Below are 21,367 nucleotides of genomic sequence, written 5' to 3'. Positions count from 1 at the left end.
TAGTTGAAGACAAATTATTCAATATGCTGCTATTACTGCGATCAAGATATTTAGAGCAGTCATATTTATAAAGTTCTTTTTTTCTCCCTTGAAGCATAGATTTTACAAATCTGCTCACGTATGTCCCACCTTTGTCTCTCATTTAATTCCCATAAATCATGGCTATTTTATTTAGTTGTAGAGATCAATATTTTAGACCATTGATTTTATGGTCTAAATAGCTATATAAATATATATATATATTTATATATAGCTATTTATATACTTGAGAACCAAGTATTGAAAGCTTGAGACCTCAGTTGGAACTATGTACTGAAGAGGTTGGATATGATGTGTATGGTATTTTTTTTTCCCGTCTAATCCAAACATACAATCTCTTGCTTTTGATCACACAAAATGGATAATTAAAAAATATCTATACTGATATGAATACATCTGTTTTATATACGGGATATAAAATGTATTTTTATGAACTTCTTCATTTACATAAGAATTTTCTGTATGAATTAGCTTATGTAATTATAGTGCATCTTTAAATATATGCTCTTATGACTTTTCATTTACTATTATTTCCCACGTCCCCAGGGAAGGTGCATGAGTATCTGCATGTTTGAAAAGCCCCACTGGAGATCCTGAGAACCACTTTGTTAGAAGATGGTCCATAAACTTGTATCAAAGAGGCCACTATTTAGAGCTCTTCTTATGACCATATGTTAAAAAATATTTTGAAGATTGTATTACCGCTCATTTTTATTGAATTTTGCATTTTGCAATCTTTTGTTTTTCTTAACAAATAACCAGATCTTTTCTGCTTTTTTGCTATGCTGCCTTTGTAATACAGCTTTGAAGACTTGAGTCGGTAATGTTATTCTTTCCTCTTTATGCTTTATGTCATTTGTAAATAGCTAAGTGTCAGTGATAAATTGAAATATGCCTGTAATTTCATATACATATACGTTTTTGGCAGTGGCTATTTTGCTTCGTGATAAACATGCAGATTTCTTTTGTTTTAGATATTGCAAGAAGACACAATGCATTCTCCGTGGATGAGCAACACATTACATGTATTTTGTGCAATTAGTGGTACATCAAGTGACAGAGGCTATGGTTCCCCAAGATACGCTGCTGAAATATGAGGACGTGCAGATGTAAAGTGAACGAGATTAACCTTTCTCGGGAATATTTGGAGCTGTGCAAATGTTAAAATTTAAGGATTTGATAAACATGGAGTATTTTCTTCTGACACCAAAATGTTCATGCTTTCAAACAGGGTGCTTACTTATTTGTAAATATTTAAGCAAATTGGAAGTGCCTGGAAAATTGCACCACTGTGTTTGGTTTGTACTTTTTTAGGTAAATCTATATACTTGGAATTAGAGCTCAAAAAGCATGAATTCTAATTGCTTAATTATTGCTTACAATAATAATGGTACTATGTAAAATTGTATAATGGAACACAATAAAAGGTAAAACTTATTTGTAATTAGAAGTGAAGGAAATAATACTTTGAACTTAGCATTTTTCTTGACAGAAAGCTCAATTCATTATCATACTAATCCTTGGAGGAAAAAAATGATCAAATTTCCATAAAACATGGGTATTTCAGATTGGGAAGATATTTTGAAATCTTGCCTAGCATTCAAATCTGGGCCAAAGGAAACGAAAGCATTATTTAAAAAGGAAAATTTCTAAAAGTACATATATAAAAATACCAAACTTCCAGTTTTGATCTGATGATGCCAGGTAATTGAGTTGATCTCCTCCAATATACAAGACAAGGGATTGACATGTGGCGTGAGTTTCCCTAGCAAGCAACATTTGTGGCCAGAGCTTCATCATCCGACTCTATCCATAAAGTAAACAAAGCATTTCTGAGGATTTGTAGTCATTACATACTATGCAGCTTGAAAGTTTTACCAACAGGGCTTGAGGTAGGCATTTGTAGAGATTACTGTCTTCAGTTCAGTTTAACAAGTATTTTGATAGAACTTAATAGTTGCAGCATTTCTTGGGTCAGTATACATAACCATCAGAGACTCCGCAACTGCTCGTCAGGGATTACATTTCTAACAATGAAGAAATCTCAGACTACCTTAATAATTCATGAGAAACCAAGATGTGAAGAACTATTTTAACTTGAAGTATCTATATAATTTTGGTTGCCTTTCATGTTAACTTTAAGTTTTAGACTTATTTCTCTTATGTAGGTTAGCCTATTAAAAAAAAAAGACACTGAAATATAAATGGATTTTATGGAGCCTTGGCTTTTTAACTACTTTGTGATCAAGTAAATCTTAGAGATTATGCTCCTCGCTTGGTGATTTTTTTTCTTTACATGTCATTTTTAAGCTTTCAAGGGAGCATGAAACCATTTATTGAAGGTTAATTTTATATTTCAATAGGGGATACAGAAATTTCAGAGGCAGTTTGTAATTCCTTAATGTCTTAGAGTAACCTGTAGAGTTAGTTTCACCTTTAAAGTGAATTTATTTAGTATGGATGTATAAAGGGCTGTCACCTAGAGTGAGTGCTGCCATCTGAAAATGAGGCATCTTGGGGAAAGCCCAGTGCTCTTTTGTCAGTAATTAGACCCTATCACATCCCAAGCACGGTGTTGTGCACTGTGGGTAATTTTTAAGTATAATAAATGGCCCTTGCCTTAAAGAACTTGCAATCTACTTGGGGAGGCAAGATATACACAAAATGAAATAATATAAGAATTAACAATATAAGAGAAGAAAAGGTGTATATGAGCATTGCCAAATGAATGACATTATCCATAACTTACCACATTCAAGGAATGAGAGGTTACTGTAAATTTTAATGTTCAGGGATGGTTTCATGGACAAAAGTGAGCCTTGAACAGGCTTTCTAAATGAGAGGGTGTACTGGACAGGTGTAACATCATGAGCCAAGATGCAAAAAGAATTAGCAGAAGTTCAGAAGGTAACGAGACCAATTTTGTTCAAGGGAGTGGTAGATGATAAATCTAGAAAGAAAATGTGGACCTAGATCTTGGAAGGCCTTAAATGCCAGGCTAGTAGTGTTTAGACTTTACCCAGTAAGCATGGGGGGAGCAAGTCAAGGTTTTTAAAGAGATTACTTGATCAAATGTTACTTTTAGAGATTTAATCCTTTATATTGCTGCCAGATGTATTTAGGCTGAGAGAGATGAAAATATGGAAACCCATTAGACAGTTACTGCATGCAGTATTTCAGTTATGAGTCCACAGACCCCTAGATATGAACAAGAAAGGACAAGAGATACGTGATTTGAACATTGAACTGGGAATAAAAGTGTGGTATCAAATGAAAACATAAGACTGAGAATTACCAATGCTAAATAAAATATAGCTTAATGAAAACAAATATTATGTGGAAAGACTGGACATGACTTATTGATGGTTAAGGAGAAAAGAGGAAAAGTTAAAAATTTGTATCCTACAGCCAATGAGTTCTCCAGGTCATGGCACAATTTCACTGTATTTCTTTCGCCAACTTTTAGAGTAACAGCAGAAAGCTATAGAGAACAAGGCGGGCTAGACTAGGGAAGGCCGGTTAAATGTGTTTTGAAACAATGTATACATTAGGTATTATATAGTTTAATGATTTCATGAAGTGATTTGGCCTCTACAAATTAGTTAACATCAGAGAATACATTTCTACTATACTGATTATTTCACAGTTCCCCTGGAGGCTATTGTTTTGATAGTCTTTGAACATATTGTAAAATGTGAATAACTCACTATTGATAGTCTTAGTTTATCACTATAGTGATAACCCATAGAGAAAACAATTCCATGCAAATGTTCCTGGTAACCTGTTGGACCAATGGCATCGTGCCTATAGATAGGGTTGTTATTGTTACCAATATTTATGTGACTTGATTGCCTATATAAACATCTTTTTAAAGATGAAATAGAAAGCAATAATGGTAGCAACAGCCTTGGAACCTTGACCAACATATCATAGAATGAGAGATGTCTCACTGTTTAATTTATTAATAGACTTACTAGGTGGTCCTCATAATAAAAAACAAGCTTTTTATCATAAATACTAGTTTGCTCAGGTTCTTTGTCTCAGATAAAACCAGTATTGGAATAATAGAAATTTCCAAACTTTAAGATATTAATAATCATATATATTTCAGGCTTGTGATTCACAAAACCATGGGCTTTCTTCAGTCTCAGTCTTGTCCTAACAGTACACGACTTCAGCTATCAAAACACGAAGGAATAGAATAGCAGTTGGTTGCAGATGGGATATGGGTTCGTGTAACAAGGCTATTCCCCTATCCTGGGAGTTGGCTCATAAGAGTGCCATTTATCTGGTTCCAATTATGATAAATACTTTTTTTTTCCCTAGTCCCTAACCACATAATGGTCACTCTCTAAGAAAAGTGTACATGTGTTTATCCAACTTCTAATTGAAATTCTGACTAAATTCTTCAAAGATTTTGCCTCAGTATATAGCATTTTAAAACTTTCTCCAACATGCTTTTTTCTCTTCTGTTTTCCATTTTTATTGAGATATAATTCACAAAGCATAAAATTCACCCATTTAAAAGGCAGAATTCAGTGGTTTTTAGTATATTCATAGACCTGTACAGCCATTACCATAATTTTAGAACATTTTTAGCACCCCCCCAAAGTAACCCCACACATAATAGCAGTCACTTGACATTGCCCACCAACCATCCCCAGCCCCTGATAGCCATTAATCTGTCTTTCTGTATCTGTGGATTTGCCTATTCTGGACATTTCATGTAAATGGAATCACAATTTATGGCCTTTTGTGACTGGCTTCTTTCATTTAGCATAATGTTTTCAAGGTTCATCTGTGTTGTAGCATGTATCAGTACTTCATTCTGTTGTACAGGAATAATATTCCTTTGTATGAATATACCACATTTTATGCATTTTTCAGTTTGATGCACATTTGGGTTATTTCCACTTTCTGGCTATCAGTAATGTTGCTATGAACGCTCGTGTACAAGTTTTTGTGTAGACGTGTTTTTAGTTCTCTTAGGCATATACCTAGGAGTAGAATTACTGGGTCATGTGGTAACTATGTTTAATTTGTCCTTTTGTAGAACTGCCTGACTATTTTCCACAGCAGCTGCACCACTTTACTTTCCCAGCAGTAGTATGTAATGATTCCAATTTCTCATTCTCCATAACACTTGTTATTATATGCCGCTTTGATTATTACCGTCCTAGTGGGTACGAAGTAGTATCTCACTGTGATTTCCATTTGCATCTTCCTGATGGCTAATGATGTTGAGCATTCTTTCATGTGCTTATTGGCCATTTTTATATCTTCTTTGAAGATATTCTTTACCCATTTTTTAAAAAATTCGGGTTGTCTTTTTTGTTGAGTTGCAAGAATTCTTTATGTGTCCTAGATGCAAATCCCTTATCAGATATATGATTTCCATATATTTCTATTTTGATGAAGTCCAACTTATTTATGCTTTATTTTGTCACTTGTATTGTTTTGATGTTGTGTCTAGTAAGACACTGCCTAATCCAAGGTCATGGAGATTTACACCTACATTTTTTTCAAGTTTTATAGTTTTAACTCAAGTCTTTGATTTATTTCGAGCTAATTTTTGTATAGTGTGAGATAAGAGTTCAAAAATCTTTCTTTTCCATGTGAATATTCAGTTGTCTTTGCAACAGTCGTTGAAAAGACTATTTTGTTCCATTGAATCGTCTTGGCACACTTACAAAAATCAATGTATAGGTTTATTCTGGGCTCTCAGTCTATTCCATTGATCTATATGTCTGTTCTTGTGCCAGTACCACATAGTCTTGATTACTGTAGCTTTGTAGTAAGTTTTTAAATTAGGAAGTGTGAGTCCTCGAACTTTGTTCTTTTTCAAGATTATTTTGAATATTCTGAGTTCCTTGCATTTCCATATGAATTTTAGACTTGGCTTGTCAATTTCTGCAGGAGAAAATGGTATCTGGGATTTTGGTAGGATTTGCTATGAGTAATTCAATTTGAGGAGTATTGCCGTTTTTAAAAAAATTAAGTGTTCCAATCCACGAATGCAGATTTTAAAAATTTATTTAGATTTTTAACTTTTTTCAACAATGTTTTGTAGTTTTCAGTGTACAAGTGTTACACTTCTTTGTTAAATGTATTCCTTAGTATTTTCTTTTTAATGCTATTGTAAATGGAGTTGTTTTTTCATTTCATTTTCGGATTGTTTATTGTTAGTTTATAGAAATACAACTGGTTTTTGTATATTGACCTTGTATCCTGAAACCTTGTTGAATTCATTTATTAGCTTTAATATAGTTTTTTTGTGGATTCTTTAGTTTTCTATATAAGATTATATCATCTGAAAATACAGATAGTTTTACTTCATTTTTTTACTTAGAACCTGGCTAGAACTTCCAGTAGAACATTGAGTAGCAATGATGAGAGCAGACATCCTTGTCTTATTATTGATCTTTGGGAAAAAACTTTCAGTCTTTCACCTTTAAGAATAGCATTAGCCGTGGGGCTTTCATATACGCTTTTTATCAGGTTGAGAAAGTGCCTGCCAACATGATCTGCAACTGTTTTCTGATTCAGTTCTCCCAGTAACCATATGATTTCTATATGGCATATAGGGAAATAGATGACAAATGGTTAAGAAATGTATTCAATATACACATCAAGTTAGAGATGAGACTAGGATATCCTGACTCACATTCCACAGTGTTTTCAACTATTTTATACTATTTCCTATGGTCCCCGCTGCAACTTTCTACAAACCCTTTTTTACTAAAAATATAAGCTCCATAAGGGTAGAGTTCATGTCTGAATTTGCACCTCTTTTTCCCCAGAACCTAAAAGTGCCTGGCACCAAATAGGTGCTTGAGCAGTCTCAGCGAAGTAAAGCCAACTTCAACAAACAGATACTCTGGAGCCTTTATTATGTCTAAGGCAATGTGAACAATATCCCAACCCTCAGATTGTGGTTGAGGAAGAAAAGACATAGTCATATAAAAAGATTATGTGAAGAGGTCTGATAATTAGAAATCAGTGGTAGTGACAGGTGCTTGAGTAGGCAGAGCCTTTCTAGAGATAGAACAAAAAAAGTCTTCATGGAGGAGACAGGCACGAACAGCGCTTCAAAGGATGGTTAGGAACTAGCGTGCATGCGTATTGAGGAAGTACCTTAGGCAGAATTTTTTAACGGGAAGTTAAAAAATTAACTTCTTCATTTTAATTGTTATATGAAATGACCATTAAAACCAATCATTATTACATGCAAAGCAAAAATAATAATAGAGTGCATATAAGATTGAGTAACATTATCTTGTTTTTCTCAGACTCTCTTATCCTTTGGTCTTAGACTCAAACTGAGTAAAGTAAAGCAGCCTTTTCTCTTTGTCCAGAAAATTTATGCTCAATTTGCTTCATTCCCCTGATAGAAAACTTTTTCAGCCAACCTCAATTTCTGATCTACAAATCTTGTTCTTTGTGAATTGTAGCGTTTTTTAACAACTGCTTCAGTAGATCTCCTAGAGTTGAGTCTTAAAAGCTCTGGACTCCTCATCCTGCATGCTGGCAGCATCTTCCTTTGATAAGAAAACTAACGGAAGCTATCATGTGAGGTCAGGGCTGCAATCTGAGAATTGTAGACCATTCATTCACATTTATTGATTACCCTTTGTGATCCAAGTATATGAATGATCAAGGCAGTATTCAGTGGGCATATAACAGGTGAACTATTATAATCTCATGGGTAATCCATGGATTGTCTTTTCCTGTCACTAACTAGACTGAGTCTTCCAAATGCTGCATCCTTGAAGAGAAACATGTCTCTTTGTGGGACATAAATAATAGTGCCTAGCACTGATATATTTGAACATTTAATGTTGAGAAGCAAAAGCAGAGCCAATATAGATGTAGTTATGTTCAATGCAAAGCTGACCAGAAGCTATAGTACTCGTGGAGTGAATTATTTCAGAACTGTTTTGTGACGTAGTCAAGATTTGAGAGGCCTCCAGAGCCACTGTAATAGTGTAATAGTACTATGTTCTCCCTCATTCCAAACTAAAGCTAGACACACACACACACACACACAAGGATGAGAGCAGAAAAGGGGCCAGCTGACAAAATTATTATCAGAATAAGTATAATGAAAATGAAAGCTTTCCAGAGGAAATTTTGTTGCACTTTGTTCCACCACAACCCCAAGTAGTCACAGGGTCAGTTGAATGTAATTCAGGTCACATGTAAGAGAAATTATTTTCATGAAAATATTTTTTTTGGATATTTACCAAAAATTTTTGAAAATAATGTAACCCACTACTTCCTTTGTTATAGAAACAAAACTCAAAAGTTTTACCCCTGGAAAGAGAATCTTCAGGAGGAAAAATTCCAGCTCTATCCCTATTTAACTATCGTGTGATTTTTCTCATTTCTCTGAATTGCCACCACCGTGATGGCCCTCAGCGATGTTTCATGATACTTATGCTTGTAGATGAGGCTCTTGGCAAGGGCCAGGCTAGTTGAGGGTCCCCATAGCTTATCTAGGGGCTTTTGCTGTCCCCTAATGATGACTCTTATTTTTAGAGTTTTGGCATTAACTTCTATGTAGCATCTAGTGGTTAAGTGCACAGACTGAAGCCCTGCTGGTTGGATGATAATCCCTATCCTGTCATTTACCAAGCTGTGGGACCTTGGAAACATAACCTGTCTTCCTTTATTTTCTCATCTGGAAAATGGAGGCATTAATTATACCTACCACTTAACATTATTGTGAAAATTCAATGAAATATGTAATGCATAGAAAATGACGCCTGGCACATCTACATAATTGTTAACATCTATATACATGTTACTCCAAAGAATAGCAGAATTTTGTCAGCCACCACATCTATGTCTCTGGACTCATCCCTCCAATCCAGATGGAAGTGGAAGAGGGAAAATGGATGGGTCAAGGCCAGAACATTTTTACCATGTGATATTCCACAAATCAACTCTGGCCTCAGTAGATCTTGCCATATGATGGAGATCTTTGCCCCCATGAAGCGACAGTATGGTATAGGCGCCAGCCAATATACACAGATGCTAGTTGTTAAGAACCAGTGCTGCCATACTTGTGCATCTTGGCTAAATATCGACCCTGCCTGTGTGTCTTCCTAGACAAGCCAATTTATCTTCATAGGTTCCATAAACATCTGAGCATTGACAAGTGGTCCCTTATGCACCGCTTCCAACTATAGGGTCTCTGTTTACTGTCACCTCCCCTGGCTTCCTTGCACTATCAGAATTATACAGAGTGGTTTTGGATTTGAGATTGAACTGGTGGGAATTGCCCCCTCAGTATTCCATCTGTAAAGGCTCTAATACACAGCTTGCTTCAACTGAGCTTATACCTCTCATTTGAAATTCCATTGTCAACAATCACAGATAATTATTTTACAGCTGTCTTAAAATAGATCAGAAAGCCTTTTAGAGTTCCCCTTCCCCATCTTCTGCCCATTTCTCTGTAGCTATAGAAACCCTTTAAGGGAAACTGCCCAACCAATCTCGTTTACAGACATTTCATTCTCACTTTTGGTGATGGGACTTAGAGTTGAGGTCTACTGTCTCCTTGTATTGTAGTAAAGCGCTGGCCCTTATCTCCCAGTGCCCTCTCACACTCAGTTCTATCCTCTCCAGGAGCACCTCCATACTCCTTGCTGTGCACTCTCCTCACGCTAGCTTCCCAATGCCCACTGTCTGAATAAATCAATTTCCACAGTTATAACCTATAACTCCAGCCTATCTCACCTAAGGACCTTTCAGCAAGGCTCTGCAGCTGCTGCATCTCAGGGAAACACTTAGTCAGGATCTGACAAGCTTCCACTAGTAAATGTCTTGAAGTGGAATTAACTATAATTTCCCCCGCTCCACCCAAAATATGAAATTTTTCTCAGAGGTGGATACTTCTCTGCCTTCAGTCTCCCTCCTTCAAATGGCCATCAAGTAAATCAGTCTCTGCCCCTGTTCTGCTGCTTTCATCTCCTGCTTTGATGCTGAGATGTCCCTACGAAGTCAGCTACCCCACCATCCCACAGCCTCTAAGAGGATGTAGTATAGTGGGGGCAGGGTATTTTGCACTTCCCCTTTCCAGGAGGCCAGTTGACTCTGAATTGCCTAGACACCAACCTTCACCACTGGCACCCAGCTAGCTGACCTCACACTGCTCACTTTGGTTATTCGTTTGCTTTGGGGTCCCTTAGAACTTAGAGCAGTGCTTCCTAATTGGGAGTCATTTTGGCAATGACTGCAGAAATTTTTGGTTGTCACAACTGGGAATTGGGGAAGCTACTGGCATTTGATAGGTAGGAACCAGGGATGTTGCTAAACACCCTACTATGCTCAGGCAGCCCCCCACAATAAAAATTTACCTGGCCCCTAATGTCAGTAGTACACAAGTTGAGGCATGCTGTCTCAAAAAGTCTGCCTGCCTCACTGGACTCTTGGATGGCTACTCCACAAGGTGATTTTTCCTCAAGGAACCTTTTACTGCTCAGTCCACCAACAGATCCACTGGGAGATCTTTCTTTCCTACTAATTGCTCTCAATTGCAACTATCTACCCCTTGCATGCTTGCATACCACAAGCAATAGCTGTCTGCCTGACCTTTATTTCTAACCCAGCATTTAGTCTACAGCTTGGCAACACTCAAGGACCTAAGGATGCTCAAGGTCTGCTTCGTGATCTCTGTAGCTATATCTTCCACTTTCTGGTGAATTCTATCTCACTGCTAACAACCTTCCAACTTGCTAACTAGACCAAACCATTGCATTTTTTTTTTGCTGCAACCACCTAATTCCTTTCATTAAAAAAAATCCAAGATACCTAAGATATGAGCACAGAAGGAAAAGCAGTAGGTCGAGAAGACTATCTACCGAAGGGCATAAAGTCCTGAATCAATGGAAATACATACAGTGTTACAGTTATACAGATGTGACTTCTCTTTTTTAAAATTAAGTTTATTGGGGTAACATTGGTCAATACAATTATATAGTTTTCAGGTGTACATTATAATTTGGCATCTATATATTCTATTCTGTATTTACCACTCAAAGTCCAGTTTCCTTCAGCTACCATATATTTGATCCCCTTTACCCTGTCTACGTCCCCCCACCTCCGGCATCCCCTACACTCTGATAACCACTAGTCTATTGTCCATGTCCATGAGTCTGATTTGTCTTGTTCATTTGTTACTTTTAGGTTTATATCCCACATATAAGTGATATCATGTGATTTTCAACTTTTTCTGTCTGGCTTATTTCGCTTAGCATGATTATCTCGAGGTCCATCCATTCATGTTGTCACAAATGACAGTATTTCATCTGTTCTTATGGCTGAGTAATATTTCATTGTATATATGTACCATAGCTTCTTTAGCCAATCATCTATCATAGGACACTTTGGTTGCTTCCATGTCCTGGCTACTGTGAATAATGCTGCTATGACTATTGGTGTGCAAATATATTTTTGGATATCGGTTTTCAAGTCTTTGGGATAAATATCCAGTAGAGGGATTGCTGGATCATATGGTAGATCAATTCTTAGTTTTTTGAGGAACCTCCATACTGTTTTCCATAGTGGCTATACCAATTTGCAGTCCCACCAGTAGTGTATGAGGGTTCCTTTTTCTCCACATCCTCTCTAACATTTTTTATTACATGTTCTGTTGATTATAGCTGTTTTAACAGGTGTGAAGTGCTTTCTCATTGTGGTTTTGATTTCCATTTCCTTGATAGCTAATGATGTTGATCATCATTTCAAATATTTGTTGGCCATTTGTATGTCCTCTAGGGAGAAGTGTCTATTCAGGTCCTCTGCCAATTTTCTGATTAAATTGTTTGGGTTTTTTTGTTGTTACTGAGTTGTACGAGTTCTTTGTATATTTTGGATATTAGGCCCTTATCAGAGGTGTTGATTGCAAATATATTTTCCCATTTGAGTGGTTGTCTCTTTACCTTGTCGATGGTTTCTTTTTCTAAGCAGAAACTTTTTACTTTGATGTAGTCCCATTCATTTATTTTAGCTTTTACTTCCTTTGCTTTTGAGGTCAAATTCATAGAATCCTCTTTATGTCAAAGGTCCTTGAGTTTAGGTCCTATGTTTTCTTTTATGCATTTTATTGTTTCAGGTGTTATATTCAGGTCCTTAATCCATTTTGAGTTAATTTTGGTATGTGGTGATAGACAAGAGTCTAGTTTCATTCTTTTGCAGGTAGCTTTCCAGTTTTGCCAAAACCATTTGTTGAAGAGGTTTTCATTTCTCCACTGTATGTTTTTGGCTTTTTTGTCAAAAATTATTTGCCCATATAAATATAGTTTACTTCTGGACTCTCGATTCTGATCCACTTATCTGTGTGTCTGTTTTCCTGCCAATACCATGCCGTTTTGATTACTGTCGCTTTGTAATATAATTTGAAGTCGGGCAGAGTGATGCCTCCAGACTCGTTCTTTTTTCTCAGGATAGCTTTGGCAATTCGGGCTCTTTCGTGCATCCATACAAATCTTATGATTTTTTGTTCTAGTTCTCTAAAAAATGCCAGTGGGATTTTGATGGGGATTGCATTAAATCTGTATAATGCTTTAGGTAATATGGGCATTTTAACTATGTTGATTCTTCCAATCCAAGAACACGGAATATCTTTCTACTTTTTGTATCTTCTTCGATTTTTTTTAATAGGGTCTTGTAATTTGCATTATATAGGTCTTTCACATGTTTCGTTAAATTTATTCCTAGGTATTTTATTCTTTTTGGTGCAATTGCAAAACAAATTATTTTTTCTACTTCTTTTTCTGAAACTTCATTATTATAGGAATGCTATGGGTTTTTCAACGTTGATTTTGTATCCCGAAACTTTACTGTATTTGCTTATTGTTTCTAATAGTGTTTTAGTGGAGCCTTTAGGGTTTTCTATATAGAGAATCATGTCATCTGCAAATAGTGACAGTTTAACTTCTTTCTTTCCTATTCGGATGCCTTTTATATCTTTCTCTTGTCTGATTGCACTCGCTAAGACCTCCAATGTTATGTTGAGTAACAGTGGCGATAGTGGACAGCCTTTCCTTGTTCCTGATCTAAGAGGGAAGGTTTTTAGTTTTTCATCATTAAGTATAATGTTGGCCAAGGGTTTGTCGTATATGGCCTTTATCATGTTAAAGTACTTTCCTTCTATACCGATTTTGTTAAGTGTTTTGATCATAAATTGATGCTGTATTTTGTTGAAGGCTTTTTCTGCATCTATTGAAATGATCATATGATTCTTATTTTTTAATTTCTTTATGTGGTGTATCACATTAATTGATTTGCCTGTGTTGAACCTTCCCTGTGCCCCTGGGATGAAGCCCACTTGATCATGGTATATAATCTTTTTAATATGTTGCTGTATTCGGCTCACTTGTATCTTATTTAGGATTTTTGCATCTGTTCATGAGAGATATTGGTCTGTAGTATTTTTGTTTTGTTTTGTTTTGTTTTGTTTTTTGTTATCCTTACCAGGTTTTGGTATCAAAGTAATATTGGCTTCATAAAATGAGTTGGGAGTTTTGCCTCCTCTTTGATTTTTGGAAGCATTTGAGGATAATAGGTATTAAATCTTTCAATGTTTGGTAGAACTCACTGGTGAAGCCATCTGGTCCTGGACTTTTAGTTTTTGGTAGGTTTTTGATAATTGTTTCAATTTCCATACTGCTGATTGGTCTATTTAGATGTTCCAGTTCTTCTTGATTTTGTGTAGGAAGGTTGTATTTTTCTAAGTACTGGTCCATTTTTTCTAGGATATTAAATTTGGTGTTATATAATTTTTCATAGTATTCTTGCATAATCCTTTGTATTTCTTCAATGTCAGTCATAATTTCCCCTCTTTCATTCCTGATTTAGTTTGCATCCTTTCTCTTTTTTCTTTAGTGACTCTAGCCAGGAGTTTTTCAATTTTATTAACCTTCTCAAAGAACCAGCTCTTTGTCGCATTTACTTTTTTCTTTTTTTTTGTTTCAAATTGCATTTATTTCTGCTCTAATTTTGATTATTTCTTTCCTTCTACTGACTGAGGCCTCATTTGTTCTTCCTTTTCTAATTTTTTAAGATGAAGCGCTAGGTTGCTTATTTGGGCTCGTTCTTGTTTTTGGAGATAGGCCTGTAATGATATGAACTTTCCTCTTATGACTGCTTTTGCCATGTCCCAAAAGTTTTGATATGTTATCCTATCATTATCATTTATTTCTATGTATCTCTTGATATCCCTTTTTATTTCTTCTCTGACCCAATTATTCTTCAGTAGCATGTTGTTTAATCTCCATGTATTTGTGGTTCTTCCTGATTTCTTTCTGCAGTTGGTCTCTAGTTTCAAAGCATTATGATCAGAGAATATGGTTGGTATGATTTCAATCCTCTTATATTTGTTGAGGCTATCTGTGTATATGGTCGATTCTTAAGAATGTTCTATGTGCACTAGAGAAGAAGATATAAGCAGCTGTTTTGGGGTGGAAGCCTCTGTAAATGTCAATTATGTTTGATTGGTCTAATATGTCATTTAAGGATGTTATTTCCTTATTGATTTTCTGTTTGAATGATCTGTTCATATCCGACAGTGGGGTATTTAGGTCCCTTACTATGATAGCGTTTTGATCTGTTTCTCTCCTTAGCTCTGTTAGTAATTGCTTTACGTATTTCGGGGCTCCCTGATTGGGAGCATAAATATATTAATGTTATGTCTTCTTGCTTTATGATTCCCTTTATCATTATGAAGCGTCCCTCAGTATCTTTCTTTACCTTTTTTATTTTGAAGTCTATTTCGTCTGATATTAGTACCACTACTCCCACTTTTCTCTGATTGCCATTTGCTTGAAATATCATTTTTCACCGTTTCACTTTGAGTCTATATTAGTCTTTGGAACTGAGATGTTCCTCCTGGAGGCAGCATATGGTTGGGTTTTGTTTTTTGATCTATTCTGCAACTCTGTGCCTTTTTATTGGTGAGTTCAGTTCATTTCCATTTAGGGTGATTACTGAAACATGAGGTCTTCTTATGGCCATTTTATCTTTTGCTTTCTGGTAGCTCAGTGTTTCCATTGCTTCCTTGTCCTCGTGTTTCTGTTTTCTTTATTTTGGTTGGCTTGTATGGGTTTTCCCTCTTGTTCTTCTTGTTTTATGTTATATACTTCAGTTCTAAATCTTCTGTGTGTGAGGAAGGAAGGAAGGAGGGAGGAGGAGGGAAGGAAGGAAGGAAGGAAGGAAGGAAGGAAGGAAGGAAGGAAGGAAGGAAGGAAATAGGCTAGAAGGAAAGGAAGGAAGGAAGGAAGGAAGAAAGGAAGGAAAAACTTGGTTCACTGACACTGGAAGGCAGTTGCTAGATGGTACCCAGCCTCCTCTAGCCACACCCAGGCCCTTGCAATCCCCACTTCTGTCTCTGTTATCTTCCTAAGATCATTTGATTTGTAAAAAGCGTTCAAACCAATGAAATAAATGGTGTCCAGAGGAATCAATGTTATCTTTATATCGTGAAAAACAATTGTTTTCAGAAGGAATCCATGCGAATTCAGAAATAAAAAAAAATGCTGCCCTTTTGGTTTTGTTTTTCTCCTCTCTAAACACAACCTAGAGCAACAAAATCAACAGATCCACTTACGCCCTTTCTCCCACCATTGAGCTGTAATTTAAAAAAGAAAAGGCCTTACATCCTGGGAAGACTGGAGACTAAACTGAAGATGACTCCAGTTTTTCAAATAAATTCTTAGAAGTCCTCTCTCTAGTCTTCACCTACTTTGTGCCACAACTTTAGGGTTCTGTGAGAAATTAAAGCTTTATGTCTAAAGCAAACACTGAAATTGAAGATAAAATTGGAGCTCCAAGCCCCCTACCAAAACAATGGGAAGCAGCTATGGAAATGTAGAAATTCACTTCTGGTGAAAAAGCAGAGTGCTAATATTCACCTACTTGTTCTCTAGCCCAGTCTCTCTCCTGAGTGCTAGAGTCTTATACCCAGTTGCTTGCTGGCCTTTTCCCCTTAGGGACCCACTGGTACCTCACAATCGCCATGCCCCCACTTCTTCCATAGGAACCTCCTCCACTTCCTGTGTTCTCCATCTCAGTGATGACACCACCTCCCATCCAGTTACCCAGGCCAGAAACCTACAGGTCATCTAGATCAGTGGTCTTTTTCCATCAAGTGCTAAATATGAAACATTTGAAGCTTTGAATACAGCCATACAGTCTCTGTCACAACTACTCAACTCTGCCGTTGCAAGGTGAAAGCAGCTGTAGACAATATGTAGCAAATGGATGTGTCTATGTTCCAGTAAAGCTTCAGTTATATACACTGAAATTTCAATTTCATATAGTTTTCACATGTTATGAAATATTATTCTTTTGATTTTTTCCAAACTGTTTAAAAATTGAAAATCTATTCTTAGTTCATGGACCCAATAGTGATAGGTGGGCCAGACTGGGCTGCTTGGTAATCTTCACTTTCTTTCCTTCCCACATCTAATCAGGCAAGTCCTACAGATCTCACTTCCTAAAAAGTTCTTAAATTTATTTCACCTCTTCATCTATACTTACACCATTGTAGTTCAAGTACTTCTTCATATTGCTTTCTGAAATGGACAGTTAAGAAAAAGTGAAGACTGCTGAGAAAGATCCTCTGTAACTAAGGTATGCGGAAGAACACATCCTTCTTGTGTTTAAGTTCCTCATAGTGCAAGGCATAAGCTATAGATAAATTTGCCTCTTCCTTCACCTGGCACTGGAGAAACAATATGTTATTATATGCTCCTGTTTTCTGTGGTGGCCTGGGAGGAGAATAAATGGTGCTCTGTAATCTAACACCAGTGAAAGGGACTACAAAGCAAAGAATGCAAGAGACAACTTGAGTGCATGCTGACTCTTTCCAACCTCAAGGGGATGGCTGGACTAGGTCTGGCCCATTTTCTCCAGGGGTCTCTGGACTGGACATTCAGATCTTTTTTCACTTGGAGCCATACCATCTGCATGTGACTAGACCCAAGCTAATCTGCCAAGGACATCTGAGGCATTTGCTCCTCAATTTCTAGTTCCCTGCCCTTCTACACTTTCAGTGTAGCATTGGACAGTGGCAGCATTCTTCTTTGGAAACATGACTAGCAGCCAAACATGTGAGTTCACCCTACCTACATGATAACAGTTATCAAGTCTTTGTGGGAGCAAGAGACATTAGGTAAATCATTCTTTGATGATACCTCTCCTGTGTAAATAAAGGGGGAAGGTGATCCATTTTCTGGAATTTAAAAAACAATTTAGATTTTTGGTTGTTCTTTTTATGTTGTCTAATAAGTTAGTTTCTTAATAAAGCATCTTTTGGCTTATTTTGGATAGTATGATTGTGAGTATCTACACGTCTTTTAATTTAAAATGGCCTTTTTTCCTCATAAAAGTGAGCTATGTCAGCAAGCTGCTCATTGGATAACACAAAAATCAGTCTTACAACAAACACCTAGAAATGTTTTATAAAATATAACATCACAAATAGATGTTTCATACCATCCCCCTCTCCTCAAACCTCCACTTTCCTCACCACCATCTCACTGTCAGCAAACAATCTTTCTTTTGATTTCACTGAAAAAAAACAAGAGAAATCAGAAGAGAATGCCCTCATCCTCCCAGTTGCAAAATCTACCAGCTTCCCTGCTGCCTTTCCTGGTGATCTCATCCAACCTACTGGCCATGGATATGCTGATGGCGTCCAAATTTGTATCTCCAACCAGATTTCTCTGAACTCAAAAATCCTGTGCCCAATTGTATAATGACCTCTTCCCTTGCATATCTCAAATTTAACCTGGTCAAAGAAGACTCTTGATTTCCATCCCCCAAACTTTTTCTTTTCCCAGACCCTCTTTCTCTCACATCTTACATCTAATCCTTCAGCAAATATATACCTTCGATATTACATCTAATCTTACCCTTTCTCACCACCTCCATTACTACCACCCTAGTCCAAGTAACTTGAGATGAAAACTGCCTGGTCAACCATACTTCTTTTCTGACTTATTTCCTTGCATCTACTCTTTACTACCTTAGAGTCTATTCTCAACAAAATAACAGAAGCGATCCTTTTAAAATATAAGGCAGTTCATCTCATGCCTCTGTTTTAACCTCCCAATGGCTTCTCTTCTCACTCCAATAAAAGCAAAAACCTACAAATCCCTGGCTGATCTAGCACCTTGGTACCTCTGGAGCACCGTTGCCATCCCCCTCCACTTCCCCGTTCTTCTCCAGTCACATAGACTTCTTTGCTGTTCCTTGAACACACTGTTTCTACTTCCACCTCTGTCTGGAATGCTCTTGCCCAAAATGACACCGTAGCTTTTTTCCTCATTTCATTCAGGTTTCTATTCAAATGTCACCTTATCACAGAGGCCTTCCCTGAAATAATAACTGCTCACCCCACTCCCAGCACTCCCCATCCCCTTATAAGGTGCTTTATTTTTCTCCATACCAACATTATAATATTGCATTTTCTGGTTTGTTTATGGTTTGTCTCCCTCACTAGAACATAGAATTCATGAGGGCAGGAACTTTGTCTTGTTCACTGCTGTAGCCCTAGCTCCAAAAAGTTTCTGGCCCATAGTCAATGCCCAACAAATATATACTGAATGAATGGCTAAATGGTACAGTTGAGTGTGAAAAATATATATAAAGTGTCAAGATGAGAGAACTAAAAACTAGAGTGGTACACAGGTAACCAGTGATCTAGTGACTTGAGATTTAGCCATTGTGGCCAAGACTACTTGTCATCCCCCAATATCCATTCTCCTCTACATTCACAGTAACAGAACTAATTTTTAGTTGGACAAATGGCCACCCGGGATAAAGACTACCATGACTGAGTTGTGACCAATGAGATCAAAAAGCATATGTCATATGGAAGCTACTAAGAATCTTCCTTAAAAGACAGTAATCATGTCCCTTCTTCTTGACTTCTTACTCTTTCCTGCTTGCTGGAATGTAAAAGTGAAGGTAAGATCTGGAGCAGCCATTTTGGACCATGAGGTGATCTTAAAAAAAAAACAGAGACCACACAGAGTAAAACAACAAGATAGAAAGAGCCTGGGTGCCTGAGAACATGGTGGGGACAAATACTCCATACCAGCCTTTCTCTGGACTGTTATGTGAGACAAATTTTTCTCTTGTTTATGCCACTATTATTTTGCAGTTCTGTTGCTCTGGCTGAACCTAATACTAATCAATACAATGCATATACAGAGAGAGGAGCCTAGGTCTTGGAATCAAGAACCTCATATAACTCCTAGACCCTCAATTAGCTGTTCCCTCAGTGAAATGGCAAATTAGAAAAAAAGCCTGTTCATTGGCAGAGGAGATTAAATTAAAAAATTTCTAAGTGTTCTGAGCAGAGAAATATAGAAATATGAATTGAGAATTCATAACCACTTACAGAGAAGAATTTTCTAAACAAGGGGGAAATGATAAATCTGAATACATTAAAATAAAAAATATAATTTTGAATGACAAAAGACACCATAAATGAAGTTACAAACATTCCAGAGACTACATAAGCAACAAAGAGTTAGCATAAGAAAATTTAGAGAACTCTATAAATCAGTAAGAAAAAGAAAAATAACCTAGTAAAAAAAGCAGTGGAGAAAGGACATGAGGAGGTACTTCACAGAAGAGGAAACTTTAATGACCAGCAAACCAAGGAAAAGCTACACGACATCCATATTGATTATAAAAATGTTAATTAAAATAATAACTCACCCTCATTGAGAATCCACTATGTGCCAGGCAACATTCTGAATGTTTTACATAAGAGATCATTTCACAGCCATCAAATTGGCAAAACTTTAAAAACATGACAAATAACCAGTTTGGGCAAAAACGTGAAGCAATGGAAACTTGCAGGCACTGCTGATGAGAGTACAAGGATTTTACAAGGCAATTTGGCAATACCTAGTAAAGTTGAGAAACTTGCATGGGTGCCCAAGGATTTTTATAGCAGCCCTATATTTGTAATAGTGAAAAAAAATGGAAACAATATAAATGTTCCATCAGGAGAATGGTTAAGTAAACATAGACACTCTGGAATATTCTACAACGAGGAAAATGAACTAGAGTTACGTGTTGACATTGAGTCTCACAGCCAAAATGCTGAGTGATTCACAGTGTAAATATATATATGCCTTACTGTTAAAGTGTACAGCTGCAACATTGAATTTAGTTAATCAATGTCACCATAAAAAAATAAATTAAAAAAAAAAAGGTTGAGTGAAGAAGGCCAAGTCTCAGAATGACATATGTACAGATTATCATTTGTATATAGTTTTAAAATATGTAAAACAACCCTATATTACTTATGAATACCCTCATTGTAGTAGTAGTATAAAGATGTTCATCATAATGAGACTTCTAAAGAGAGATGATGTAAGAAAGACTCTGAGAAGAATGCAAATGGGGTGCCAGCTCTGTCTATAATGTCTTAATTCTTAAAAAGAAAGGAAGCGGACAAATATAGCATAGGGTTACAATTTAATAAAGCTAAGTGATGGATATATATGTGTCCATCATGTTGGTTCCTATATATTTCTATAGGCTTGAAATATTAACATGAAAAATATTAAACATACAAAAGTAATCCAGTCATTTTGAGAAAAAACTGAGAAAGAAGAAAAAAATACATAATCCTATCATCCAGAAATGTTAACAGTTTAATCTAAATTTTTTTCATTGAATTCTAGTTCTTATGAAACCCCTACTTTGTGCCTAATCAGGGTACCGGACATTCTAGATACCCCAAGGCAATAATACTGTGGTATTTCTGAATGATACCCTGCCATGTGCACTGCTGAAAAGGTCACAGCTCCGTTAAGAAGTGTCTTTAAATATGTTTCAACATTTCAATATTCAATATTCATCAATGGGATTATCCATTATTTTCTGGAAATAATAGTTACTAATATTTTTATTGAGCATTTTCTGTGTGCCAAGACCTGTTCTAAGTACTTTACATGATTTAACACATCTAATCCTCAGAAAACCCTCTGACGTATTTTATGTCTGAGGTATGTTATTATTATAATCACTCCCATTTTCAAAAGGAGGAAGATAAGGCACAGAGAAGTTAAGTCACTTGCACAATGTCACACAGTTAGTAAGTGCTGGAGCCAGGATTCAAACCAGACAGTCTGGCTTCAGAGCCCTTGCTCTTAACCACTATAAAATCTTATTTTCTGTATCACTAATATTACAATAATAATACTTTGGTTGGTTGTAGGTGGCAAGTGGAATTATTAACGTGAGTTGATAATTGGCTTCCAACGTGGCATTGCCTTAATTAATATCATTTTATGTGTGT

The 21,367-nt window shown here is 36.4% G+C and overlaps 1 protein-coding gene across 1 annotated transcript in view; it reads left to right on the top strand.

Moving 5' to 3' along the window:
• Positions 1–3,369, top strand: part of DOCK11 (dedicator of cytokinesis 11) — a 177,019-nt gene extending 173,650 nt beyond the window's left edge. The window contains 1 exon segment of the mRNA XM_039842502.1: positions 1,014–3,369. Within this exon segment, the coding sequence (XP_039698436.1) occupies positions 1,014–1,136 (123 nt within the window). The 3' untranslated portion in view covers positions 1,137–3,369.
• Positions 3,370–21,367: the final 17,998 nt, after the last annotated feature.

This window comes from Pteropus medius, unplaced genomic scaffold, assembly GCF_902729225.1.
Source record: "Pteropus medius unplaced genomic scaffold, Ma_sr-lr_union100, whole genome shotgun sequence".
NCBI lineage: Eukaryota > Metazoa > Chordata > Mammalia > Chiroptera > Pteropodidae > Pteropus > Pteropus medius.
Note: the sequence above shows the minus strand (reverse complement) of the source record. Positions and strands in the feature narration are given on the sequence as shown.